Source organism: Phalangium opilio, unplaced genomic scaffold, assembly GCF_054372755.1.
Source record: "Phalangium opilio isolate 3A_F unplaced genomic scaffold, DU_Popi_V2 ptg000013l_1, whole genome shotgun sequence".
In the NCBI taxonomy this organism is placed as follows: Eukaryota; Metazoa; Arthropoda; class Arachnida; order Opiliones; family Phalangiidae; genus Phalangium; species Phalangium opilio.
The window spans coordinates 9,298,516-9,321,129 of NW_028324148.1; the positions used below are offsets into that span (position 1 = coordinate 9,298,516).

Genomic DNA, 22,614 nt, shown 5'->3' on the forward strand with positions numbered 1-22,614 from the left:
GTACGTACTGGCTTCTATCTCCATCATCATCGTTAGGATTAAAACATGCGCGGCAATCGGCTAGGGTTACGAGAAACGTCAAGCCTCCCAGAGGTGGGACTTCCACCAAAGCTTCACGCAATTGTGCTGTTCTTACACATAGCTCAGATTTGAAACATTTATATACTACCGATGTGAGTGAGGCGAAACAACAGGCGTATCCTTAATTTCAAACGTCAATATTATTCAAGTTTCTCAAGAATGTCTAATTATTCTTTTTCAAAAAACGCTCAATAAGGTGAATAACTAACGAAGATAATATATGTAATATTAACAAAAACGGATTTATGGGATAAGAACGTCGGAGTTAGCGAATTCACTCCCCATCCTCGCATATTTTATTGAGAAACTTCGTCTGCTTATATTTTGACTCCACCCACAAATTCTGTACTATATAGCTACTTCTAGAGATCGAATTTGTGGGTGGAGTCAAAATATAAGCAGACGAAGTTTCTCAATAAAGTATGCGAGGATGGTACTAGAGGCTAAAGCTATGATCCGACGTTCTTATCCCATAAATCCGTTTTTGATATTAATTATATTTCTTTATTATTTAAAGAAATATAATTATCGTAAGACTACTGTCTCTTTGACTGACGTATGTATCCATGACGTCAGATATGACGGCTTCTACATCCCCTCCCCTTTAATTCAAGTAGAAATGCACTGAAAATAGTTTCTTAAAGGGTCCAATTAGAAGAACTATTGGTATTTCTGGTTTATAAGAATTAAGATTAGTACAGTATTAGATACACATTCATCAACGTATTGACTAAATGGGAAACCTGCGCCAGGACCAACTTAGAGGTTCGCTGAAATTTTGTTGCAAAACTGACCCTTCTTGTATTACAGAAGGCCCCAGATTTGAACCCACTCCATGTACTGTAAAACGTTACGCAAAGCAAACGCTGTCCGAGTGTTACTAAAAGACGGACAAACGAAGCTAAGATCTTTCTGACTTATCTACTTATAGTTAAGACCCAATCCATTTGGCACACGTGAAAAACTAGATTTCAAGCGGTACAAGTACGAGTTTATAACAATTTCATATATTTGCAATCGTAACATTTTTTTGGTTATGGACTTACCTTGAACATGCTTATCCTCAATGAGGTAGTATTAACCGAACTAGTTTGCCACATTTTCCAAAGTTATCCAGTGATACGACCAAGAGAATAAAGGATAGTCTTGGGCTGTGAAAATTATAGTTTTGATTTTTTATTGAAGGAATTATACTGTAAGGTTTTAATCAATGCTGTCTGGGAAAAGTGTCACCAACTATATGAAAAATTAAATTTCCAACTAACCATAGAGTTAAAAATAATTGAGATGTTTAGCTATCGTTGAATGTGAAAACCGTTTTCATTTTTTCCCTAATTCCTTAAGAATAAAATGCACGTACCGAAACAGCAAGAAACAGATTACGAAATTGATCCAATAGATTTTCAGGCTACCGCTTATTCTATTTGGCTTCAAATTGTTTTCATTTCAACAAATGGCTTCGGAATCACGAATAATATATATTAGATAGCCAATATCCAAATTGATAATAGTATACTGCAGTCTGTAAAATAAGTTAATGGTCCAATGCCTTTCTCGCCACAACTCTTTTATCTCGAGAGTGAAAAAGTCAATTTCAACATTTATTCCATAAAGCGAAACCGTAATAACGTACATGTACCTGTCATGATCAATATTTTATATTTAGCTTATTACACAAAATTGAAATTAGCTGAGCAACAAGTTGGGAAAAGCGTAATATTATCTCTCTCCGAGTCGAGACAAGAACAATCTAAAAACTTATTCAAATGATTATGCAACTGTTGCTATTTTTTGATAAGCAACTGCGCGTGGTAAATTTAAAATTATGAATTTTTCAATCGTTATTAAAAGTTCTATGGGGCGTCACACCAGAACCTATACTTTTCATATATCCTAAATTATCTTCTCTACTCTTTGACGGGTGAAGTTCCGAAGAAGGAATTTTTCGTAGATAATTGAATAAACATAATATATAGGTATTAATTATTTTAATCGTCAGTTTTATAACATAGTTCTAGTTAAATCGTTTTAAAAATCGTTATTCCTAAAATCCATTGAAAGTTTGAAACATAGCTTTTATTGTTTAAATAGTATTGTTGTAAAAGTAAACCTCATTCAAAACTCTTTAAAATTTACGTTATATATGGCGACCGATTTCCGATAAGAAAATATTAATATTTTGCGTGAAAATTTGATGGAAATACCGCCATTGGGAGGCTAAACGTTTATCTTCAAACTAGCCGAACGCTGCTCAACTATAATAACGGAGTAAAAGCTAATAATGAAGATTGTTGTTTATGTGGTGCTGTTGGAAACCAAGAAGTACAGGTTGTTGTTGATGAACAATATATGGTGGTGGTGTTTGTTGGAAGCTAACAGATTGGAGTTGAAATGAGATAGACTATATCCAGTGGATGGGAAAATTCTCGGTTAGCTAGATTACATAATGAAATAGAATTTTCCAAAATTTTTTTTGAACTGCAAAAGTTGTCAATGAATCATGAATCCGTTTGCTCCGATTTGGCAACTACAAAAATGCTAGCAGACACAAAGACACTTTCTTCAAAGACAGATAGACTTGTCCAGCGTAATAGCTCTCGGTGTCGTCATCGTCACTATGAGGGGAATAACAGTGCTCTAGCTTTTTCCAATTAACGGTAGCACGCTAACCTGTAACAGTAGGCCCTTTTTTGATTCATTCTAATGGGAATCGAAGAGAGATAGACGTTTAGTCCCGGTTATGATATAGAAAGTCGTTATAATGGTGTAACAGGCTCAAAAAAGTCCCAAAATTAAGAAAAACACTCTTAATTTTGAAGTGATTTGCATAGATGCGAATTGAGTTATATCATTATTACTCTGAATTCTAATAAAATTTCAGTTAATCAAAGAAAGAAAATGGAAAAGGGTTGAATATTGAAGCATTCATTTTAAAATGCCTTCGAGATACGCACCAGCCTTACTATAGTCCCTGGTTTGCTTTGTTTATTTCATTTTGATACCTCTAACACATACACGACATTTTGTTTTCAAAGAGTATTAATACTAAAAATTTTAAAAAACCAAAGTTATCAATTAAATAAATAGACAACAATATGTTTTTTTAATATACTAATCAAAGGTTTCTTGTAATAGCGTTGTAAACAATTTAATCAGTCGTTCTTAAATAAACAGACTATCAACATGTTTGCATATTATCCGAGTCTATTTAATTTAATAAAAATTTACCGCACTCATTGGTATCGTTACTTCATTGCACTATGGTTTAATTTCGTTACAAATGGTTTTACTTCGTTTCTTTTACTTGAATTAAAAACCAAGGTTATTCCCTTAGCATTGCGATATTATTATGCCTAAAACAAACTCTGATAGCATTTGTATACTAAAAATAGGGGCGCTTTTGTTTTCGTTTAATGCTCTCGTCAAATAAATGGGGGAAAGCTTTGGTTTTTAATTTTCTTTGAGATATTCCCAGGGTTACATTCTTCAATTCTTTTGGTGAACTCTAAAAATAGTGGTGAACTATCTCTTAGTTGAGCTTTTAATCAAAACATTTTTTTTTTTCAGAAAGATTTAACCGAAATTTTCCGTATTAGGGATTGAATTCAAGAAAAATATTTCTCAATGCACTATGGTTTTCTATAATATTTCTGGCCAAAAATTGTCCAGTTTTTGTTTTATATCCCTCTAGATCTAAGGTTTATCAAGTAATTCCACTTAATTTTAATTACGTCATGGCGGCTTTGTCGAACTTTGTGTTTCTTAATATTATGATTCCAGCCGACAAGCGCAATTTGAAGGGTGTCGTGTAGCTGCAGAATTTACTTTCAAGGCACCATCAAAGTTTCCAATGCAGAATATTCATTAACAACATGTAAAATCAAATTAAAGAAACTAATGAATCTTCCTTTATGACAGTTAAGACGATATCCAGGGGCCTTTAACCAACTCGACGACCAGTATAAGCATTGAGAGCATTATTCCATAAAGGTGAACCAAGAAAACTGAAGAAAGAAATCCAAAACTGGTTGCTTTTGGTCCATTGATATAATTGTCTTTTTCCGTATGAAGTACTTTTCGATTTGCAAAGAAAACTCTCTGCTGTCTAGGTTCGTTTTGACGAGTTTCAATAAATCTACAGATGCTTTAATAGAACAGTGACATTTAAATTAAATTAGTGGTCATAAAAGCGGTAAATTGATAGTACTTTCAAGATAACTTTCAGTTTCCATATCAATTATTTAATTGGTAAATACAAAAACGGATTTAAGTAAGAAGAATGCACTACCCATCTCGCATACTTTATTGAGAAACTTCGTCTGCTTATATTTTGACTCCACCCACAAATTCTGTATATAGCAATTTCGAAAAAAAAAATTTAACCACGAAAATAGAGATAAGAATGACATTTTCGATCTCTAGAAGTCTCTATACACAGAATTTGTGGGTGGAGTCAAAATATAAGCAGACGAAGTTTCTCAATAATGTATGCGAGGATGGTACCAGAGGCTAAAGCTATGGCTATGATCCGACCTAATCCGACGTTCTTAGTACATAAATCCGTTTTTGGTAAATACTAAACGAAATTCACGCCCGCTTTTAAAGAACCCTTACTGTTGACATTGTGCAATTTATTACACGTAATCCGTGATTGGTGTACAGTGAGTCTGATAGTGTTTAGTCCTTATCTCGTTTGTTTACATGTAAGAGATCATCAACGTGACAACGCGTGCTTTTTGTACCTCCTTACACATAATTTTATGACGTCACATGCCAAAAATGGTAAAGATCTTACAGATATTTAAGGTTTTCAAGGACATTTGAGGGTAGTTTCTTGTTGAAAAAGAAATGTAGAGCTATCGTTTCGAATTCCGTTGTTCCAATGTAAATTGCCCTTTCCGATTTAATCAAGTCGGGGTAAAACCTCTGAATGATCAAGTCAAGATATTTAATTTCGTTTAATAAAACGCCCTCTCCTTTAAGAAAAATGTCATTGAGGTTCTTTTGGTCCAAATTCTCTAAATAATATCCATTTAAAGCCATTCTACTTCGTAGCTGCTTGTATGAGGTGTCAGATCTCTGTATTTAATTAAGATACGCAATTTTGATAAAATGTTAGTATTTGATAATGTTTACCTGATTTATGAGTATGACCTGCACTTACGTTGATCATTTTGTGTAGCTTTCCATTTTTCGGGATCATCGGCAGAATATTCGGATTTCTTATAAAATCTTCAATAGTATTGAGATACTCCGATTTTGAAATCAAAACTTCGCTTTTCATTGAGCCATGGTATGATTTTATGAGAATAAACGCGGCTAGAATCCACGATCCAACCAAAATCCTCGTTGGTAGTCTTCGACCCAAAATGGCAAGATTGCCTGTAATTATAACATTACAGTTATGTCAAAGGCCTTATGAAAAATCTTTTATCTATGTTTGAAAGAGAGACATTTAAGTACATGCGAAATATGATAGGCACGTGTAAAGGAAGTTCTCATTGTTCATGTTATTTATCATTTCCTAAACGCACTTAACAGTTAAAGAACATCAAATATGTAGATTGGTTTGGGCAACGTTTACAATCTATATTGTAAAAAATTAAATACTTAACAGTTTAACAAAAGATTCGATGCAAATAGCCACATCATCCGAAACAAACTGCTACAACATATTCTCTCATTCTTTAAACGAGTGGTACTTGAGATGGAAAGTGAAGTGATGGATACGAAAACAAGAGCTAGTAAAGTATAAATGTAAATAGTAGAATTCACTCCTAGTAGGTTCATAGATGTTGAAGCCAAGTCGTTCTTGACACGAGATATTGTACTGATGAGCCTATATCCTGATATTGATATTGGTGGTGAGACGTCATACGTCATGACGTCACTTGGTTTGAGGAAATAGAAAGCCATAAAGGTATCCAATACCTGTAAGTTTAAAAAAAATTATTTTCTCATTCTTTAAATCTCAAAATGTTTCACTTGATCAATCTGAACACAAACAGACCATATTTCAGTTGTGATAATTATTCTTCGTTCGTTTTGTCTATTTTATCCAAATTTAAAACAAAGAATGCTAAATCCTAAACTACCATTCAACAACATTTCAAAGAATAACGGCCATAGGCATTAGTATTTGAGGCAAGGTAATGTGAAAAAGATGTTGTTCTTTAGTGCAAGAAACAAGCGTTAAATCTCAATAATCTAGGAGCTGAGGATGATATAAGTTTAGCTTCATATCACTGAAGATAAGCGAAACCTCGGAAGAGACTATCTTTTCCCCTAGTTTGGACTATATTTGATTTCTGAACCAATGATAATTCTGGAAAGGTTTGTAAATTCCATCGGACACCGAGAAAAACGTTCAATAAATCTGGCCTAATTCCAGCTCTTTTGGACCAAAACCCTATAAAAATGTTTAACACGTCTGGCACCAATGTATTGCGTAAGATGCGAAATCAAGGGGCTGACCAAAGAACAAATACACAGCTATATAGGATGAGTAGTATAGTATTTGTTTTCCCCCATGAATAGTACATATAAAAAGAGTAATACTACCAACAATATAAACAGTAGTGACTTATAAATACGTAGGTAATATCGACTAATATAATCATGGATATACAGGTCAATCGAGTTGTCCTAATAACGCTCGAATAATTCGTTCTTTTTTTAAAACAGGCAGTTGCGTATAGTTTCCCACTGGGAGATGTAATATTTTGGTTTCCCAACTTGTTTTTATATAGCTTATTTTCTCGTTTAACATTTCATTTCTCCATTTTCAATAAAACTAGATTTTCCCCTCAGATTTATTTAAAAACAGATGTTATTATATTATGATAAACGGTGTCTCGCATTGACAAATCTGGCTAAAAACAACTTTATTGACACGAAAAAACCTTTTTCCATTATTTTTGGAATACGTATTATATTTCGAGATCGTGATAGACAGTCTTCAATAGTTGTGAAAAATACAAAATTTAATACGGTATCAAATAAAAGTTTGGATATAACTGAAGTACAATAAAAATAAATACTTCATGTTACATGCTAGTGATTTACGAGAAAATATTTTCTTTCAACTGGAAGCTCAATGCTTCGTCGACCCCAAAAGAAGTAAGCTGAATACAACCAGCATAAACGTTCTTCAAAATTGTAGAGTACTCTCCTATACTAAAACCAACATTTCTTGAGTTGTAATTTTGTTTCCAAATCTTAATATACACGAATTTCGGAACAAGTGCAAGTTATTGGGCGTCATTTTTAATGGAAAATAAAGATGATATTAGTGTTCATCACTATGAAAATAGCTAGAAACATCAAAAATGTAATAATATTTTTTAAACCTCACTATATTAATCTAATCTGACCTGAACCTAGCCTGTACCTATTCTAAAAACCTAAGTCGAAATGCAGACAAAGGCTAACGGTTTAGTTAAAAAGTTTTGATATTTTTTTACTAAACAAAACGTTTTCCTACAAGCAAATTGCATTGCTTCTGACTAATTTCTGGGTACTGAACACGAACGGCGCCTTAATTTTTAATGTAAAATAAGTCCAGTTAACTGCGCTAACACCTGAATTAAAATCGAATAAACTGTTCGATTATGATTGAAGCAATTTTCTTTTCTTTTTTTTAATATATTTGCATCTTGATCATGGCGGAGCACTAAGCAATTTTGAAGAATTTCAATACTGATCGAGTTTGCGCGTGATCCAAATTTTCACGTAATTTTAGATTGTAACATTCCGTCTAATAGTTTAAAACTTCGGAAGAGCAATTAACGCAAGCGTTGGTTCTTGCGATAAAGACGTTGCTACAATGAATGTGTCTGGAAACGCAACACGCCTCTGTATAACAGAAGTAAGTTTTTATTTAATTTCATGGAATATTTGCAAACAGTAAGTAACCACGCGATGCCTAGCTGCTTTACTTTTTTTAGGATTTAATTGAATTTTGATAATTGGAACCTAATGCACCCTTAGGGGCTTTTTCCGCTTCACTAAATTATACGCAATATCCAAAATATTGGTACTTACATATAGTTCACACTATAGTCTTTTTATAGCTACTGGCATATAGTTCACTCTCCAGTATTTTTATTGCTACTGGCATATAGTTCACTCTCCAGTATTTTTATTGCTACTGGCATATAGTTCACTCTCCAGTATTTTTATTGCTACTGGCATATAGTTCACTCTCCAGTATTTTTATTGCTACTGGCATTTAGTTCCAGCCGGAATATTTTTATGACTACTTGCATATTGCTCCTACCGGAATAAATAAATTTCTATTTGTATTGAGTTCCTTCCCGAATAATTTGTATGCTATTTGTATTGAGTTCCTTCCCGAATAATTTGTATGCTATTTTCATTTCGTCCTTCCCACTGCCAACTCTATTACTCTGCCTTGAAATGTACGACAGAAGCATTTTTTATGTGACATTTTGAATTTGCGCTTAGTAACCGTTAGATGGCTCTTTTCTGAGGCGAATTTTCGCGATGACGAAAGTAAATTCGTACTGCGCAGTCTTGCATGACGTCACGTCTTTCGCGTATGGCTGACCAGGGTGGGAAAAAAGTATTTTTTTAAACTACTAAATAACCTGGTCCATGACCATTGACCAGGGCGCATCGTCTGCTAAACTAGAGAAGTGGGTAATTAAAATATTGGAGTTTATAATGTCTGTCTGATTCAGCTGCCAAAGAAATCTCCTCCTACCTCTCCTAAGCTCGCTCTTTGGTCAATCCAAATCAAACTTAAGGCATTTCATTGGCAGTAGTAGTTTTTGGGAAAAACTTAAGGGCTGTGATAGGTTGAAATTTCCGTGCAGAGGCCATTGACACGTGTCAAAACGTACACCAAATTTAAACTAGTAGTTTTCGAACTCCGAAACCGTTCAGCATCATGAACCGGTTTATTGACCGGTTTTTTGCTTTCTTTTTCGAGCCGAACTTAGCAGATTACACTTCGTCGTTGCTAACAATTTCCCATAGTTTTGAATTTTCCGCCAGTTTAAAACCTCAGAAAAGCGACATCTAGCGCCATTTGTGAAATCCTAACTGCCACATCCCCCCTTTTATTCCTATCGCAAGGCCTAGTATTAGAGATGGCAGTGTCCTTCCTAAATAATTTGAATGATATTTGTAATTAGTTCTTTCCCAATAATTAGATGGCTATTGCATTGGGCTCTTTTCCAAATAATTTTTTTGATATTTTTATTAAACTCCTTCGCCCATAATTGTGTTGCTATGCGCAAATTGCTTTCCTCCAACAATTCCAATTTCAAAACCGGTTTATTTCTAAAATTCCCTGTATAAAATATTTTCTTCCTTGGCCAGTTATGCTTGGCACTGATGCCTTAATGTATTGTTACATTGTCACCACAACTTGTACGATAATTTCACCACCTGTCTTCCATATCGATTAGTAGCCCTACCGAATGAATCGAATCTGGTTCGACACGTATTATAGCTTTGATTACTTAATATGGAGGGTGAAACCAAAGAGAATATACCAAGAGGAGCAGAAACTTTGTAATTAGGGAGCGGCTCTGAATTTGGAGGAACTACTTAAAAATTACCTTTTGTACGTAAACGTTCAATCCAGAGATCAACCCTTTGCCCTCACCAAAAGTAAGCACCCGACATAATTTAACCAATAAAAGGCGTCGCTGCTTAGCCAATCAACAAAAACCGGATCTAGTTACTCCAAAACCGTGGCCGGGCTTTTCAAAAGCCTTGTGAAAGGCTAAACTTTCTGCTCCTCTTGGTATATTCTCTTTGGTGATACCTTGTAAGATAATTTTGAGCCTGAATTTTCACCACACATCAATCCAAGCGACTTCAATTTGCACACATACACATATATTTGAATGTCCAAAATCTGGGGCTGGAGTTAGAATAGAAAAGAACTAAGCTCAATTTTATCCCGAGGCTTTATATTTTAAATAAATTTGACTGTGATTGACAGGGTCCATATTGGTCGGAAATTACGGGTTGGAAGGGACTCATCAATATTGAGGGAATTTTGTCTACGTTTTTAAAGATGGTTTTTGCGAAACTCAACATCTGGTAACTTAAAACATAATTTTGGAAAGTCTCAGGGTGGCTTTTTCAGTTTTTATTTGAAACAGCATATTTAAAATTGGAACCAAGTATCAAAGAAAATTCTCTTAGAAAGTTAGAATTCTGCAATAAAAAATAGATTTGTTGTATCTTCTTTATATTATTACATGGTTCCAATTACAAATACTCATTGTGTTTTTTTACTGTTTCAAATAAACCACAGAATATTGTACCCTGGAATTTTCCATTATAACTGTCAAAGATGCAACATATTTTATTTTAGGCCTTCGGGGGATAGCGTGCTCGCCACTGATACCTTTGTTGATCTTGGTCGAGTGTATAGTTCGAACAACGCAACCGGACAAATTGGATTTTTCGTTAGAAATGTAGGAGATCTAAACGGGCTTGGTCAGCTAGAATAGTATCCAAGAGGGAGTGGGCGAACCAGTTGTGAAAATCTTTAGCTTGTTGAATTAAATTAACTTCGTGCTTCCCGATTTACGTATGGTCTTATGAATAGGAGTATAGTTTAAAGGAATTTGTTTCCCTAGGAATGCGATTTGTCATTAATGTTGGACGATTTACGGCCGGAAATAATTGATTATGTGCGCTACACACCCACTGTTTTCCAAATGAACATGAAGATTATCTCCTCTCGTCCGACCAATCGGTACCCCAACACCTTCAAATTGATCGAGATATTTGACACCAAGGTTGTGATATCATTATATGCCTCATTCCGATGTAGCTCTAACGTGCATGATAAATAGTTTTTCTCTCCTATTTTCCAGGCAGTTCCTTTTAAAATTAGTTTTCCTAAAATTACGTAGTCATATCATAATCATATTTAGCTTTAGATATTTTAGGTAAAATCGGAGCCTCCGAAATGATCTACACCCGTGCGTGTCGATTTTTATGTGGGGAAATATTCAGTTTCATAGAGGAATTATTTTCACATTATTGGTGAACTATATGGCGCTTTTATTACAGTTGCAACGGGGGTCTTCCATAAATTGTCGTTGATATTTGAGGGGCCAATTATGAAAATTTTATGAAAGAGATAGGTTTCACCCTTAAATGCACGTAATTGTTTTAGGGACTATTTACTTTTAATTGAATCTTTTGGTTAGATTGTGTGGACAACAAAATTAATTATGAGACTTTAACATTGTTGCTTTTTGAAGTAAAACAAAACTTCTTGAAGTTGCTCATTCACAGTTTTATTATACCATAAGAGGAATTTGTTTACTCCTTCGTAACCTTTCATTTTTTAACCTTAGCTTTTTTATCCCTTACTTCTTTGGCATGATGGTTTAATAAAGGTCTTCGGTAATTTTCTAAAACATTTTTCTTACTATCCGTGGCCCTGGATTCACCGCTCTACGTCTATACCTTGCCCTAGTATTGTAGCAGTCGGCGGGGTCACGAAACTGCACTTACTTTTATTTTGCGATACTGAAAGCGCCCCCAAGTGAGAAAAAACGGCGAACTAAATTAGTTAAAAAAATATTCTGGCTTCGCGATAGGCACGGGCCTAGATCATTACGGAGGCTTCGGTAAAATACACGCTATGATTGTATTAATACAATTCTCATTCATAACAGGTTTGGCTGTACTTGATTTTTTCCATGGTCACCATTTCATTGGTATTATCTGCGAGACCACGAACCAAATATACAGCTTTCAATCACTTTCTAAATATATTTGGCATTGTACTGTTTCAAGGTACGAACGACACAGATTTCGAATCGTGAGAAAGAACAAACATTTCACGATAAGGTGTAATGATGAAAAGTTCCTGAATCATTTTGATTATTTAAATATGTGTCTTAACGAATTTTTTTTCTCACGCTTTGGTCTTAGCAATTTTTCGCCAATCTCTAAATAGTCTAAACTTGAACATTTTATACGCTAGCGTAATTTCTCATCCACTGAGAGGAGTATTATTTAAACCGTGATTTTATAACTAAGTTACAAACTTGTGTTAAGACACTAGCATCACTTGCCTGTTAGCTCGACAGGACATAATTTTTTTTTTTGGAAAATTGAGTTATCTTCAACTCTGAAATCCATAAGATATGAGAGAGCAAACCCGAATACTAAATTCAAGGGATATACGACGTGTTATGTAGAAGCATATTTTCTATAAAATAGAGCTCTAAAAGGCATGCCTGAATTTGGTAGCGTTATCAGCGTATTGGGAATGGGCCTCGGCATTTCCGCTAAATCTATCCTACGACTCGTTCAACGCGTACAGTCACACGACATTGCCCAAAACTACTAAAGGAAATTTTCTTGAAACACCCCTACTTACTCTTTTTCATATGTATAGAATGTTTCTTACATTTCTGACCGCCTTTTTAAAAGATGGTCCTTGACTCGGGAAGATCTTTGTACGTACTAAAGAGTAACGTACCTGACAAATTCTAGCTTCCCAGATAGAGCGGTTTGGGCTGTGCGTTGATTACCAGACAGCCCGTTGGGACTTTTACTTAATAATAAATTGACAATTCTGAATTATTTTTAGGAAACTTCTTGAAAGTGGAGCGTGCCTTTCCAAGGGTGTACTGGAGTTTGTGGATGCTGGCTTTCTTCTGCACTTCATGTTTTATCCTGTCGAAATTTCTATCTTTACTGGCCATGCCTGACACCTTGAAGTACTTCGATACCTTGGCTGACTTGTTAAAATTTCCCGACGTCATTCCTCGAATCCCTTCTGAATCAGCCGTTCACTACTTCTTGTCGGACGAGAGCCACCCAGTTAAGCGAGCCATCATGGAACAAGCTCGAAGGATGGATGGATTTTTCACATACCAGAACATGAATATAGACCTAGAGATTGAAGACATTCTTGATGGTGGACGAATCTGGTTCGGGGACGAATTTACGCCTTATGTCCTTTTTGTCGACTGCTGTATTCGGTGTTCTGAAGAAGACGTAAACGTTCACATTTCGAAAGAGAACGTCATGTTGATTTACACCTCGTTTCTAATGAGAAGGAACTTCACTGGCGACATCGCCTCTAAGTTTGCCGACATGGTGTCGTTCTATGTCGAGGGAGGTAATTTCGAAAATGACAAGAAAAGGGCCATGATGGAAAAACCGCAATTGATGTCCATATTTTATGGTACTATCGTTGAGGATTTCCAAAATCTTTCCCTAGCCAATTTCCGTTTTCCGCTAATGCTGTGGGCAACGGGAATTATATTTTCTTTCGTTATTAGCGTCATTGAGATCAAAGTCTCCTTCGACAACTAGTAAAAAAGCAGGTTGAGGCTATTACAACTGGCGCTAAAATACATAATATCAGGAGTTCATAATAACGGGGAAGTACGAAACTGGTTAAAAAGCCCGTAACAACAAAGTTTCGCCGTAAAGCTCAGCGGATTCATACACCGCTTAACTCCCAAAGAAATAGTTACCCCATTTTTTAGCGCCCACGCGCATTAACATACACACTTCCGGTTTAGCACTATTTTTATCTTGTGATTCTGGGAGCGAAAATGGCTCACATCTGCTTTTGTCGGCGAGGTGGAAATTAAGCCTTGGCTAAAGAGTTGGCTTTTAGTCGGGGTTTCTCGTTTTCTACAAAGCATTTAAACGATCGTCAATGATGTTTTGTTGTGATATGTGAGAGTGAGAATCCCGTGGTTAAATTAAAACGGTTTGGACAAATTTATTCCCAGTATCTTTAATATAAGAATTGCAACGTGTTTCTACGTCCACCATATCGCTATATTCTTTTCGACGGAGATCCCAGCCAACGGAAGTTTTGGAACGAAAACCAAGGAGCATAGATACCACTACGATATACTGTAAGGTTGTATGTCCATAAACAGGCTAATCCTTTCTATGCGCAACGACAGAATCTTGTTGTTCGCGATTTTTACCATTAGCTCTATGGCCAGTTTCATACTTCCCCCCCCGAAGAGGGGTTATTATGAACTCCTGATAATATTGTATTATTATAGTATTGGATTTCATTTTAAAAATTATCTCTTTAATTCAATCAAATAAACACACAACTAATTTAAATATTATTAGGACTAGCTATGCCACCAGCACACCCATGTCTTTAAACTTATAATGGAATTGAAACCAGGAATTTTCCCAAGAGCGGACTGGCCAGGTGGGCAAAATCCCACGGGACCGTTAGCAAATTTAGCTTTCGGGGCCGCAAGCCACGGAGGGAGTGGCCGGTCCTGCTCGCCAAAATATTCCTCTGAGATATTGAGAGGTGGTGAATGTAGCACATAGCAATAATACTAGCCTAATATGCATAAACTTTGACGACTCCGAGCTTATCAAAACTAGAGCTGTGCTAATTATTTAGTTAGCTAATTAAAATTCTAATTATTTGGCATTTTCTACTAATTGAAAATGGTAATTGAATTTTAACTACTTTACTGCTAATTGGGAAGTAATATAATTTATTAGTATGCATCGGAAAGGTAATTATCCAATTAGAAATTAATTAGGTTTAGTTTTGGGCTAATTTGCCAATACACCACTTTGACATTACCTAGGGCGCCACAGCGGGCTACTGCGAACTAGTACTTATTAAGATGGGCAGGGGAAAAAACCGCGTGGGGTTGCGCTTTTGCAAGTAGGGGTAACAAAGAGCAGTTTCCAGTCTTTCCCCTTGAGGCGCTTCGAGCGCGGGGCCTCGGGCATGCGCACAAAAGAATTTCGAAGTGGTGTATTGGATTTTCAATTAATATCTTTCGCCGATTTCGGCGATTTGAAGTAAAAACTGAAAATCGGAGTTTCATCTAAACGAGAGAGAATGCGTCCCACTACCAGCAGTGAGGGGGAGCAGCATTGTTAACCCACCCACTGTGTCCTCTTTCCCTCTATTCGTAAATGAAATTCCCTCACAGTGAAGTCTATGACTTTTTCGTAAATCGTAGCTCCCTTATTTCGATATTTCCATGATTTTTCCTCCTTGAATTAATAGCAGTGCCCATGGATTTACAACTCCGGAGTCCGTTTTAGGAACTGTTGCAAGAAAATGAAGAAATGAGACTAAATTTAGCATGACGGAAGGTTCGAGCCTTGTCTCATTTTTCGAGAATAATACATGTCTGGCTTTCATACCCCTTTTTCGAAGAATAATACATGTCTGGCTTTCATACCCCTTTTTTGAAGAATAATACATGTCTGGCTTTCATACCCCTTTTTCGAAGAATAATACATGTCTGGCTTTCATACCCCTTTTTCGAAGACATTAAAACTCGCATTACCAAAGGGGGAGTGGAAAATCCATGGGCTTTTTCATGGTGTTATTTGTTACTTACGGTTTATTTTTTCACATTAATTAGACAAGTAATTAATTAGAAATTTTTAATTGTAATTATTTTAAAAAGATGACTAATTTCTAATTGAATTTAATTAGTTTCTATGCCTAATTGCTAATTGGCTAATTAATTAATTCATAAATATTAATCTAATTGCTAATTGGCTAGTTAATTAGTTCATAAATATTTATCTAATTGCTAATTACAATTTAATTATTTACCAGCTAATTAGCACAGCTCTGCTTAATATTACATGCACAGTAAAAAAAGAACATTCGAAATTGAATGTTTCAGCGTTCAATACCTTGCCACTGTGGTGGTACGCCTTAGCAATCAAATATTTATGCATAAATTGGTATTCAATTGTACACGTTAACGAAATGTTCATATTTGAACGCTAATATTGGTATTCAAAAATTCACGCTAACGAAGCATTCAGATTAGGTCATTTTGGCATTCAAATATGATTGCACTAGCATTTAAACGAGAGCGTTTTGGCGTTCAAACGAGATCGTGTTTGGCGTTCAAACGAGGTCGTGTTTGGCGTTCAAACGAGGTCGTGTTTGGCGTTCAAACGAGGTCGTGTTTGGCGTTCAAACGAGGTCGTGTTTGTCGTTCAAACGAGGTCGTGTTTGTCGTTCAAACGAGGTCGAGTTTGGCTTTCAAACCAGGTCGTGTTTGGCGTTTACACCAGGTCGTGTTTGGTGTTCAAACGAGATCGTGTCTGGCGTTCAAACGAGATCGCGTTTGGGGTTCAAAGGTAAGAGATTTTGGCGTCCACATGTAAGCACTTTTGGCGTTCAAACTAGAACGAATTGGCATTCATACGTAACTGTATCGCGTTATAATAGGATTGCATTAACAATTTAACGAGAATGATTTTGGTGTGATCAATTCACGCCATGGTCAAATATTATTTGTCCGCATTAATACCCTAATTTAAGCCTCTATTCACCTAATTTACCTCATTTTAGTACCCTATTTACAGCATTTCAAGTTGATTTGACTATAGTAGTTAACCACTTTCCTCCCATTCCCATTCTGCCGACAAACGCCGCAAATTGTCGGATTCATCAAATGGGACAAACATCTTGTGTTAAATGTTCCCAGTGAAATAAAATTACTAATTCCCGGGAACGGAAAGATTCTATCTTGTCCTGCAAAAATCTACTTAACCTATAACGATTGAGTGGCTAGATAAAATGAGCACTAAACCCAATTATTTTGTTAAATATTTAGCAAAATTGATACTTTACAAGAACCAAATAATTTTAAATTAAAGACATGTACCTTTATAAAAACATTTCTTGATATTTATTTTCATTTTTAAGTCAAATGCATCACATAACACTGCAAAGAAATTTGAACATAAAACGAATACCCAAATATGATTTCCTAACGTAATACACTGCCTATAAAAAAGACATCAGCAAATATTTTATTTTTAAACGCTGCCGACGATAAAAAATTTCTTATTATTGAAAAAACCAAAATACTACCTCTCCGAGTCAAGAGGACTACTTACAAATTTATTTACCTAGATAATGAATTATATCTCTCTTTTTTGATGTAGAAATTTACGAATTAATAAAGCTAGGTTCCCTCTTGACCGAAAATGACGACCGAAAACTTTAGCGCTGCGTCAAAAAATTGAGTTTTACGCAGGCCTTCGACGGCAAGATTTTAGTTCGGTTCGACCGAATTCAGACCAAAAGGGGCGGTCGGCAGGTAGTCACGTGGCACGAGTTGGAAGAACTTAAGCCTTGGCCTTTGATTTTCCCTTGATGGTATCTTAATTAGGGAGCTTACTTCTACCAAATTAAGGTCAGAGATTCAAGTCAAAGGTTTATTACATACTAACACGGCAGTAGCGACTAGCGATCAAATCCGATTAGAGAATTCAAACTCAAAAGTTCATAACATGCAAAGGTGGCAATGGCGACTGGCAAGTTGAAAAAAACTCAAAGCGGCGATAAAAAAACTCCCCTATTATGACGTCAGAAGAAGCTTCGTCCCGAAACGTATTTTGGTTGGCTATGAAAATAATTTTACGTCGGCCTCTGCTTCAAAAATAGAACACCAATTCTGTTCGACCGAAAGCTGTTTCGGTCACGTTAGGCGGAAGATGTTTTCCCGCAGAGGTATACTTACGCAGTGTTTCCGTCGTGTTTTCGGTCAAGTGGGAACTAAGCTTAAAGCAGTATTCCAAGCATAGAGAATATATAGTAAAGCAGATGACATTTTACATCCAATAAGAATGTGCCTTGGACAAATGAAATCAATCAATGGGGAAAAAACAGTACATAACTTTTGGGAGAAATATAGTCTTTATGTGTTTTAAAAGGCCCAGTTGTCTACGCCTCAACTGTTAACCCTGTTTTCTCATAACTACATTCACAACTGGTTTTGCAGTATAAACACCATTGTCTCGTTTCACCTCATATATATTCTTAGTTTGCCAACGCGGGTTTTAACGTTAATTATCACCAAGGCTGATTTGTGGTTAGACGCAATGAAAGTCAATATGCACCACAATAAGAATGAAAACTCCGAAGCTACAACCCGATTACGATAAGCCCTTTCAATGGTCTAATTGCCACCATGGTGCTTACATCTATTTTAAAAACTAGCCCTTATTTTAACGTGTACTTAACTTTCGGTTCACTCTGAACCATTAGTGTCTCTTCAATACAGACAAGAAAATCAAAACCCATAATTTACTAAATCTCGGGTCTCAATTACTTCCTCTTTTGTTCACTAAGCTAAATACTGATAATGTTTGATTTACCCGCCGGATCCTAGGCCTTAGCTTTCTTTTTGTAATCACTACAGCAAGGATTATTGTATATACAGTTGTAGTATAACTTAAGTAATATATAAACAGCCATTTCAAATAATAATATTAGAAAATATCCTTGGAATATCAAAATGAAACCGAGCTTTAAAGCTACAAAACTACAAAGACATCGTAATTACGAAAAATATTTCCACATATTCACTTAATATTATGAAAAAATTGAATATTAAGGTTCTGTAGGATTTCTTTACACATCAACACAAGACAAACTGCTAAAGCGGCGCACTAGTGTAACAACGGACGGACACACACAGACAATCACATAGACTGCCTTTTAACCCTTTTCGTATTAACTTTAATTTGAGAAACAAGAATATCTTAAATACTAAAATAAATATAATTAATATTAAACATTTTCTTCGTTAGTTGTTCGCCTTATTGAGCGTTACATCGTTTTAAAAAAGAACAATTAATCATTCTTGAGAGACTTGACTAATATTGGCGTTTAAAATGAAGCATACGACTGCTGCTTCGCCTTACTCAAATAGGTAGTATATAAAGGACTCGAATCGCAGCTGTCGATAAGAACATCGCAATTGCGTGAACCTTTTGAGGAAGACCCCGCCATTGGGAGGCTAGACGTTTCTCGTAACCATAGCCGATCGCTGCTTATGTCTTAGCCTTAACGATGATGATGGAGATAGAAGATAGTATGTACAGACTGGTGCCCATGTGGGATGGACAAAAGACCAGAGGATAGTGGTGTTAGACAGACAATGGAGTGATAGCCATTATAAGTGGAATACAATTTTCCAAATTTCAGGTTCGGAAATTGATAACACTATTTACCCCGATTTTCCAACTGCGAACACGGTCCCCTTGGGTGTGACATCAGACAGACAGACAGACAGACACGTCGAAATTTGAACCTCTCCGTGACATACGTCACCCGGAGAGGTAAAAATTCAATTTATAGCATTTATAGAATGTGTGTATATGCACACGTCTAGTATTAAGAGGATTAATGCTTAAATTTGGAACCGTAGGTATTGAAGACACCTAACCTAAACTAAGTCTTACCTAACACTTACCTAACCTAAGCCCTTTCTAATCCTAACCCAACCTGACCTGACCTACAAAACAAGCAATATTTTGAAAAAAGCAGATGTTTATTGTATTTAAACTTAGCTAGTAGTTTTCACGATTATTTAGAGAGGACGATCGCCTATCAAACTTAGTTATGTAATTAATCACCCAGTTAAGCAAGTAATTTAGTTTAGGTTTAACCTCCATTTTCTAATGATATTTCGTAATTTGAGTCTGTGTGCTTGTGTTCCTGAAAAAATCAATAGTCTGAGCCAAGAAAATCGACTTAATAATGGTAGTGAATAATTCTTGGCAAATTATTATATTCTTGAACATCAAAATATAATAAAACTGATTTGTTGAATTATAATATTAAAATAAATTTTGATTAAATAACCTGGATTTTTACCATTGTAAATATTACACCCTAATAACTCGCCAAGAATTGCTCCCGTGAACGCCCATAAAGCTCTTGTTTTAAAGCCAAAACACTCTTGATAGAACACGAAAAACAATCTCATTTGAACGCCTAAAACGCTCTAGTTGGAATACTAATACAATCCTATTAGAACGCCAAAACGACCATGTCTGAACGTTTCATTAGCGCAAGGCAGTTATTCAAAATTGAATGGGATAAATATTCTTTTTTGAGTAGTAATATATAAGCAGTTCAAAAATTAATGCTAGTGGTTACTTTTGAACGCGTAAAACAGTCCTTGTTCAAAATGGAATGTTTCTTGTTAAATCTGAATTCGTCAATAGAGGTTTGTTCAAAATTGAACGGTCGCCATCATTTTTGAATGCCGAAAGCACGATAATTTTTTTCAGTGTGGCGTTGATAAGATCGGCGGCTATATGTAGAGGTTTCGTGGCGCATAGTTTGGTGTGGACTTGAATACTTTTTTCAAATTACTCAAGACGCTTTGCAAATGTCTATGCCTCACTTCAAACGCCGATCTCAAGTATTTCACTTTCCTTGAGCGATGAACTTCAACAGGTCCTACATGTTTCTCTCCCTTGTTGAAAAAATGATGGCATTTTTAAATCCACTCAAAGTTCCGAAAGAAAGTTAAGAGTCACGAAATCCACAGAACTATGTCATTGGATGTGAAGAATAGAGCTCGGCATTATCTATCCATGATCCACGTTATTTTATCTTTATCCATACTCGAAAATTATCCAGAGAAATGACGTGTTAAATCGTATTATAATCGACAAATTTGTTTATAAATAATCGGTTACCCTATCCAGCAATTTGTGGATAATGGATAGAAAATTCCGAGCTCTAGTGAAGAAAGACTTTTGACTACATTAGGTTTACCTCAAGGAGATAATCAACATCAAGGAGGCATCTCACCAGCTTACGAATGAGGGTATTGTGTGTCAGGTTCATCCAAGGCGAGGCCGACCGTATTTACTGTAGAGTAAACAGCAGTTGTGTATCGTTTTCTACTGTTGGTAGGGTAGTGTTAATTAATCACTTAAATAATGGGCAGCAGTTGTAACAAAACTTCTTTATTGTTCTGCCTCGTACTTGCTACTGCGTTCTAGAGAGTTCTGCCTTGCTCTTGTCTTTTTACAGTACAGTGTCGCCCTCTTGGTAACAACAGTATAGGCGGGAAGTTCAAACATGCTATTGATACATCTCTTCTCGTAAAACAAAACAAATGTTACTTTAATCGTATGAAACTTTAAACTATATTAAGTTGAAACTTTAAACCATATGAACTTGAAACTTTAAATTTTAAACCATATTAACTTGAAACTTTAAATTTTAAACCATATTAACTTGACACTTTAAATTTTAAAACATATTAACTTGAAAACATATTAACTCTAAACATATTAAACACTAATCGTCAATGTTAAGAAATGGATGACGTCCAGCCTTAGAGGTCCAGCCTTCTCGGTGGTTTAATCACCCTAGTAGATCTTCTCAGTGGAATATCATCTCTGACCTCGAGCGGAGGTACTGGGGGACTGACGGCTTCCTTTTCTGCGACTCGCGGTGAGGATGGCGTCGGTGTTTCTTCAGTCTTCAAAATCTGGTGGCGATTTCGTCTCAGAAGAGCCCCATCATCCAGTTGGACTTGATACGACCGCGGTGTTAGTTCCTGTTTGATCTGTCCTTTCCGTGCCCAACTCGAATCGTTTGGATTGTGAATTCGTATCACGTCGCCCTGCTCCAATTTCGCCAGAGGTCGACCACTCGAGACCTGTGAATTTTTCTTTGGTGGTGGTTGTCGTGTTGGTTTATGATAGACCGGCAGACGTGTTCGCAAAGTCCGACCCATAAGCAACTGAGACGGGGATTTCCCATGATCTAGTGGTGTGTTGCGATAGCTTAACAACCCAAGTTCAAAATCCTCTTTAGAATCCAGAGCTTTTTTCAAGAGCCGTTTCGCTATCTGAACCCCTTTTTCAGCTAATCCGTTTGAACGTGGATAGTGTGGGCTCGATCTAGTTGACGTGAAGCCATAGGCTTTCGCAAAACTCTGAAAGTCAGTTGAGTCGAAAGGCATATTGTCTGACAACACCTCTTCCGGTATGCCATGCCGTCCGAATATTCTTTTAAGACTTTTTATGACTGTACTTGTTGCTGTGGATTTGAGCGCTTCAACTTCGATGTAGGTTGAATATGCGTCGATGACCACAATATAATCAATGCCTGAGAGATGGAAAAGGTCTGTGGCTACTCTGATCCATGGTTTACTCGGGGTGTCTCTCATCAACAGTGGTTCGTGAGGTGGAATGTAATGTACTTTATTACAGGAAGCGCAACTTTTACACGTTCGCTCTATATCATCATTTAACTTTGGCCAATAGAGTGCTTGTCTCGCTCGCCTGCGACATTTCTCAATCCCTAGATGACCATCGTGTATTAGGCGTAACATCTCGGGTCGTAAGATCTGTGGTACTACTATTCGTGTACCCTTGAGTATGAGGCCCTCAGCTGCCGTTAGTTCGGACCTCACACCGGCATAAGCGTGTAATGTCGAATCCATGTTCGCCCATCCCGTTGACATTTGTTGTCGTAAGGCCATTAGCGTATTATCCTTGGCAGTGGCGTCTCTTAAGCGTTGCAGCATCAAGTTTCCTACTGGTAAGCTTTTGACTACTTCGCTTACATGGATTTCTGTTTCATCTTGCCATGTCTGATCTTCGTGCTTACTTGGCAAAGTGGCTCTTGAGAGTGCATCAGCCACGATTAATTCTTTGCCTGGCTTGAACTCCAGCGTGTATTGATATTTGGTAAGTCTCAAAAATAACCTTTGTAGTCTA

The 22,614-nt window shown here is 36.3% G+C and overlaps 2 protein-coding genes across 6 annotated transcripts; one reads left to right on the forward strand and one right to left on the reverse strand.

Annotated features, from left to right (window-relative positions):
- Nucleotides 1–3,152: 3,152 nt before the first annotated feature.
- LOC149708852 (uncharacterized) lies at nt 3,153–21,509 on the reverse strand. 5 transcript variants are annotated; one of them, XM_089864334.1, is made up of 5 exons: nt 20,654–21,509; nt 5,697–6,012; nt 5,246–5,463; nt 4,877–5,160; nt 3,153–4,225 (listed from the first exon to the last, which is right to left on the reverse strand). In XM_089864334.1, exons 1-5 carry the CDS (start codon nt 20,723–20,725, stop codon nt 4,000–4,002), a joined length of 1,116 nt encoding a protein of 371 aa, XP_089720460.1. In that variant the 5' UTR covers nt 20,726–21,509; the 3' UTR covers nt 3,153–3,999. The 5 variants fall into 5 exon arrangements, with proteins under 5 accessions (XP_089720460.1, XP_089720464.1, XP_089720461.1 ...); XM_089864338.1 differs by lacking the exon at nt 20,654–21,509 and adding an exon at nt 10,771–12,745; XM_089864335.1 differs by lacking the exon at nt 20,654–21,509 and adding an exon at nt 10,771–12,745 and having other exon boundaries at nt 5,697–10,699.
- On the forward strand, nt 7,826–13,449 carry LOC149708853 (uncharacterized). The gene is made up of 6 exons (XM_089864333.1): nt 7,826–7,948; nt 10,058–10,158; nt 10,436–10,538; nt 10,704–10,865; nt 11,757–11,877; nt 12,680–13,449. The coding sequence occupies exons 1-6, from the start codon at nt 7,907–7,909 to the stop codon at nt 13,408–13,410; spliced, it is 1,260 nt and encodes a 419-aa protein (XP_089720459.1). The 5' UTR covers nt 7,826–7,906; the 3' UTR covers nt 13,411–13,449.
- Nucleotides 21,510–22,614: the final 1,105 nt, after the last annotated feature.

Coding starts and splice junctions, on each gene's coding strand:
- LOC149708853 (XM_089864333.1), top strand. CDS start 7,907: ATGAATGTGTCTGGAAACGCAACACGCCTCTGTATAACAGAA. Junction 10,159..10,435: donor TTTGCGAAACTCAACATCTG/GTAACTTAAAAC, acceptor ATTTTATTTTAG/GCCTTCGGGGGATAGCGTGC. Junction 11,878..12,679: donor TGGCATTGTACTGTTTCAAG/GTACGAACGACA, acceptor AATTATTTTTAG/GAAACTTCTTGAAAGTGGAG.
- LOC149708852 (XM_089864334.1), bottom strand. CDS start 20,725: ATGAACCTGACACACAATACCCTCATTCGTAAGCTGGTGAGATGCCTC. Junction 6,013..20,653: donor ATGTTGATTATCTCCTTGAG/GTAAACCTAATG, acceptor TTAAACTTACAG/GTATTGGATACCTTTATGGC. Junction 4,226..4,876: donor CTTGAAAACCTTAAATATCT/GTAAGATCTTTA, acceptor GTTCTATTAAAG/CATCTGTAGATTTATTGAAA.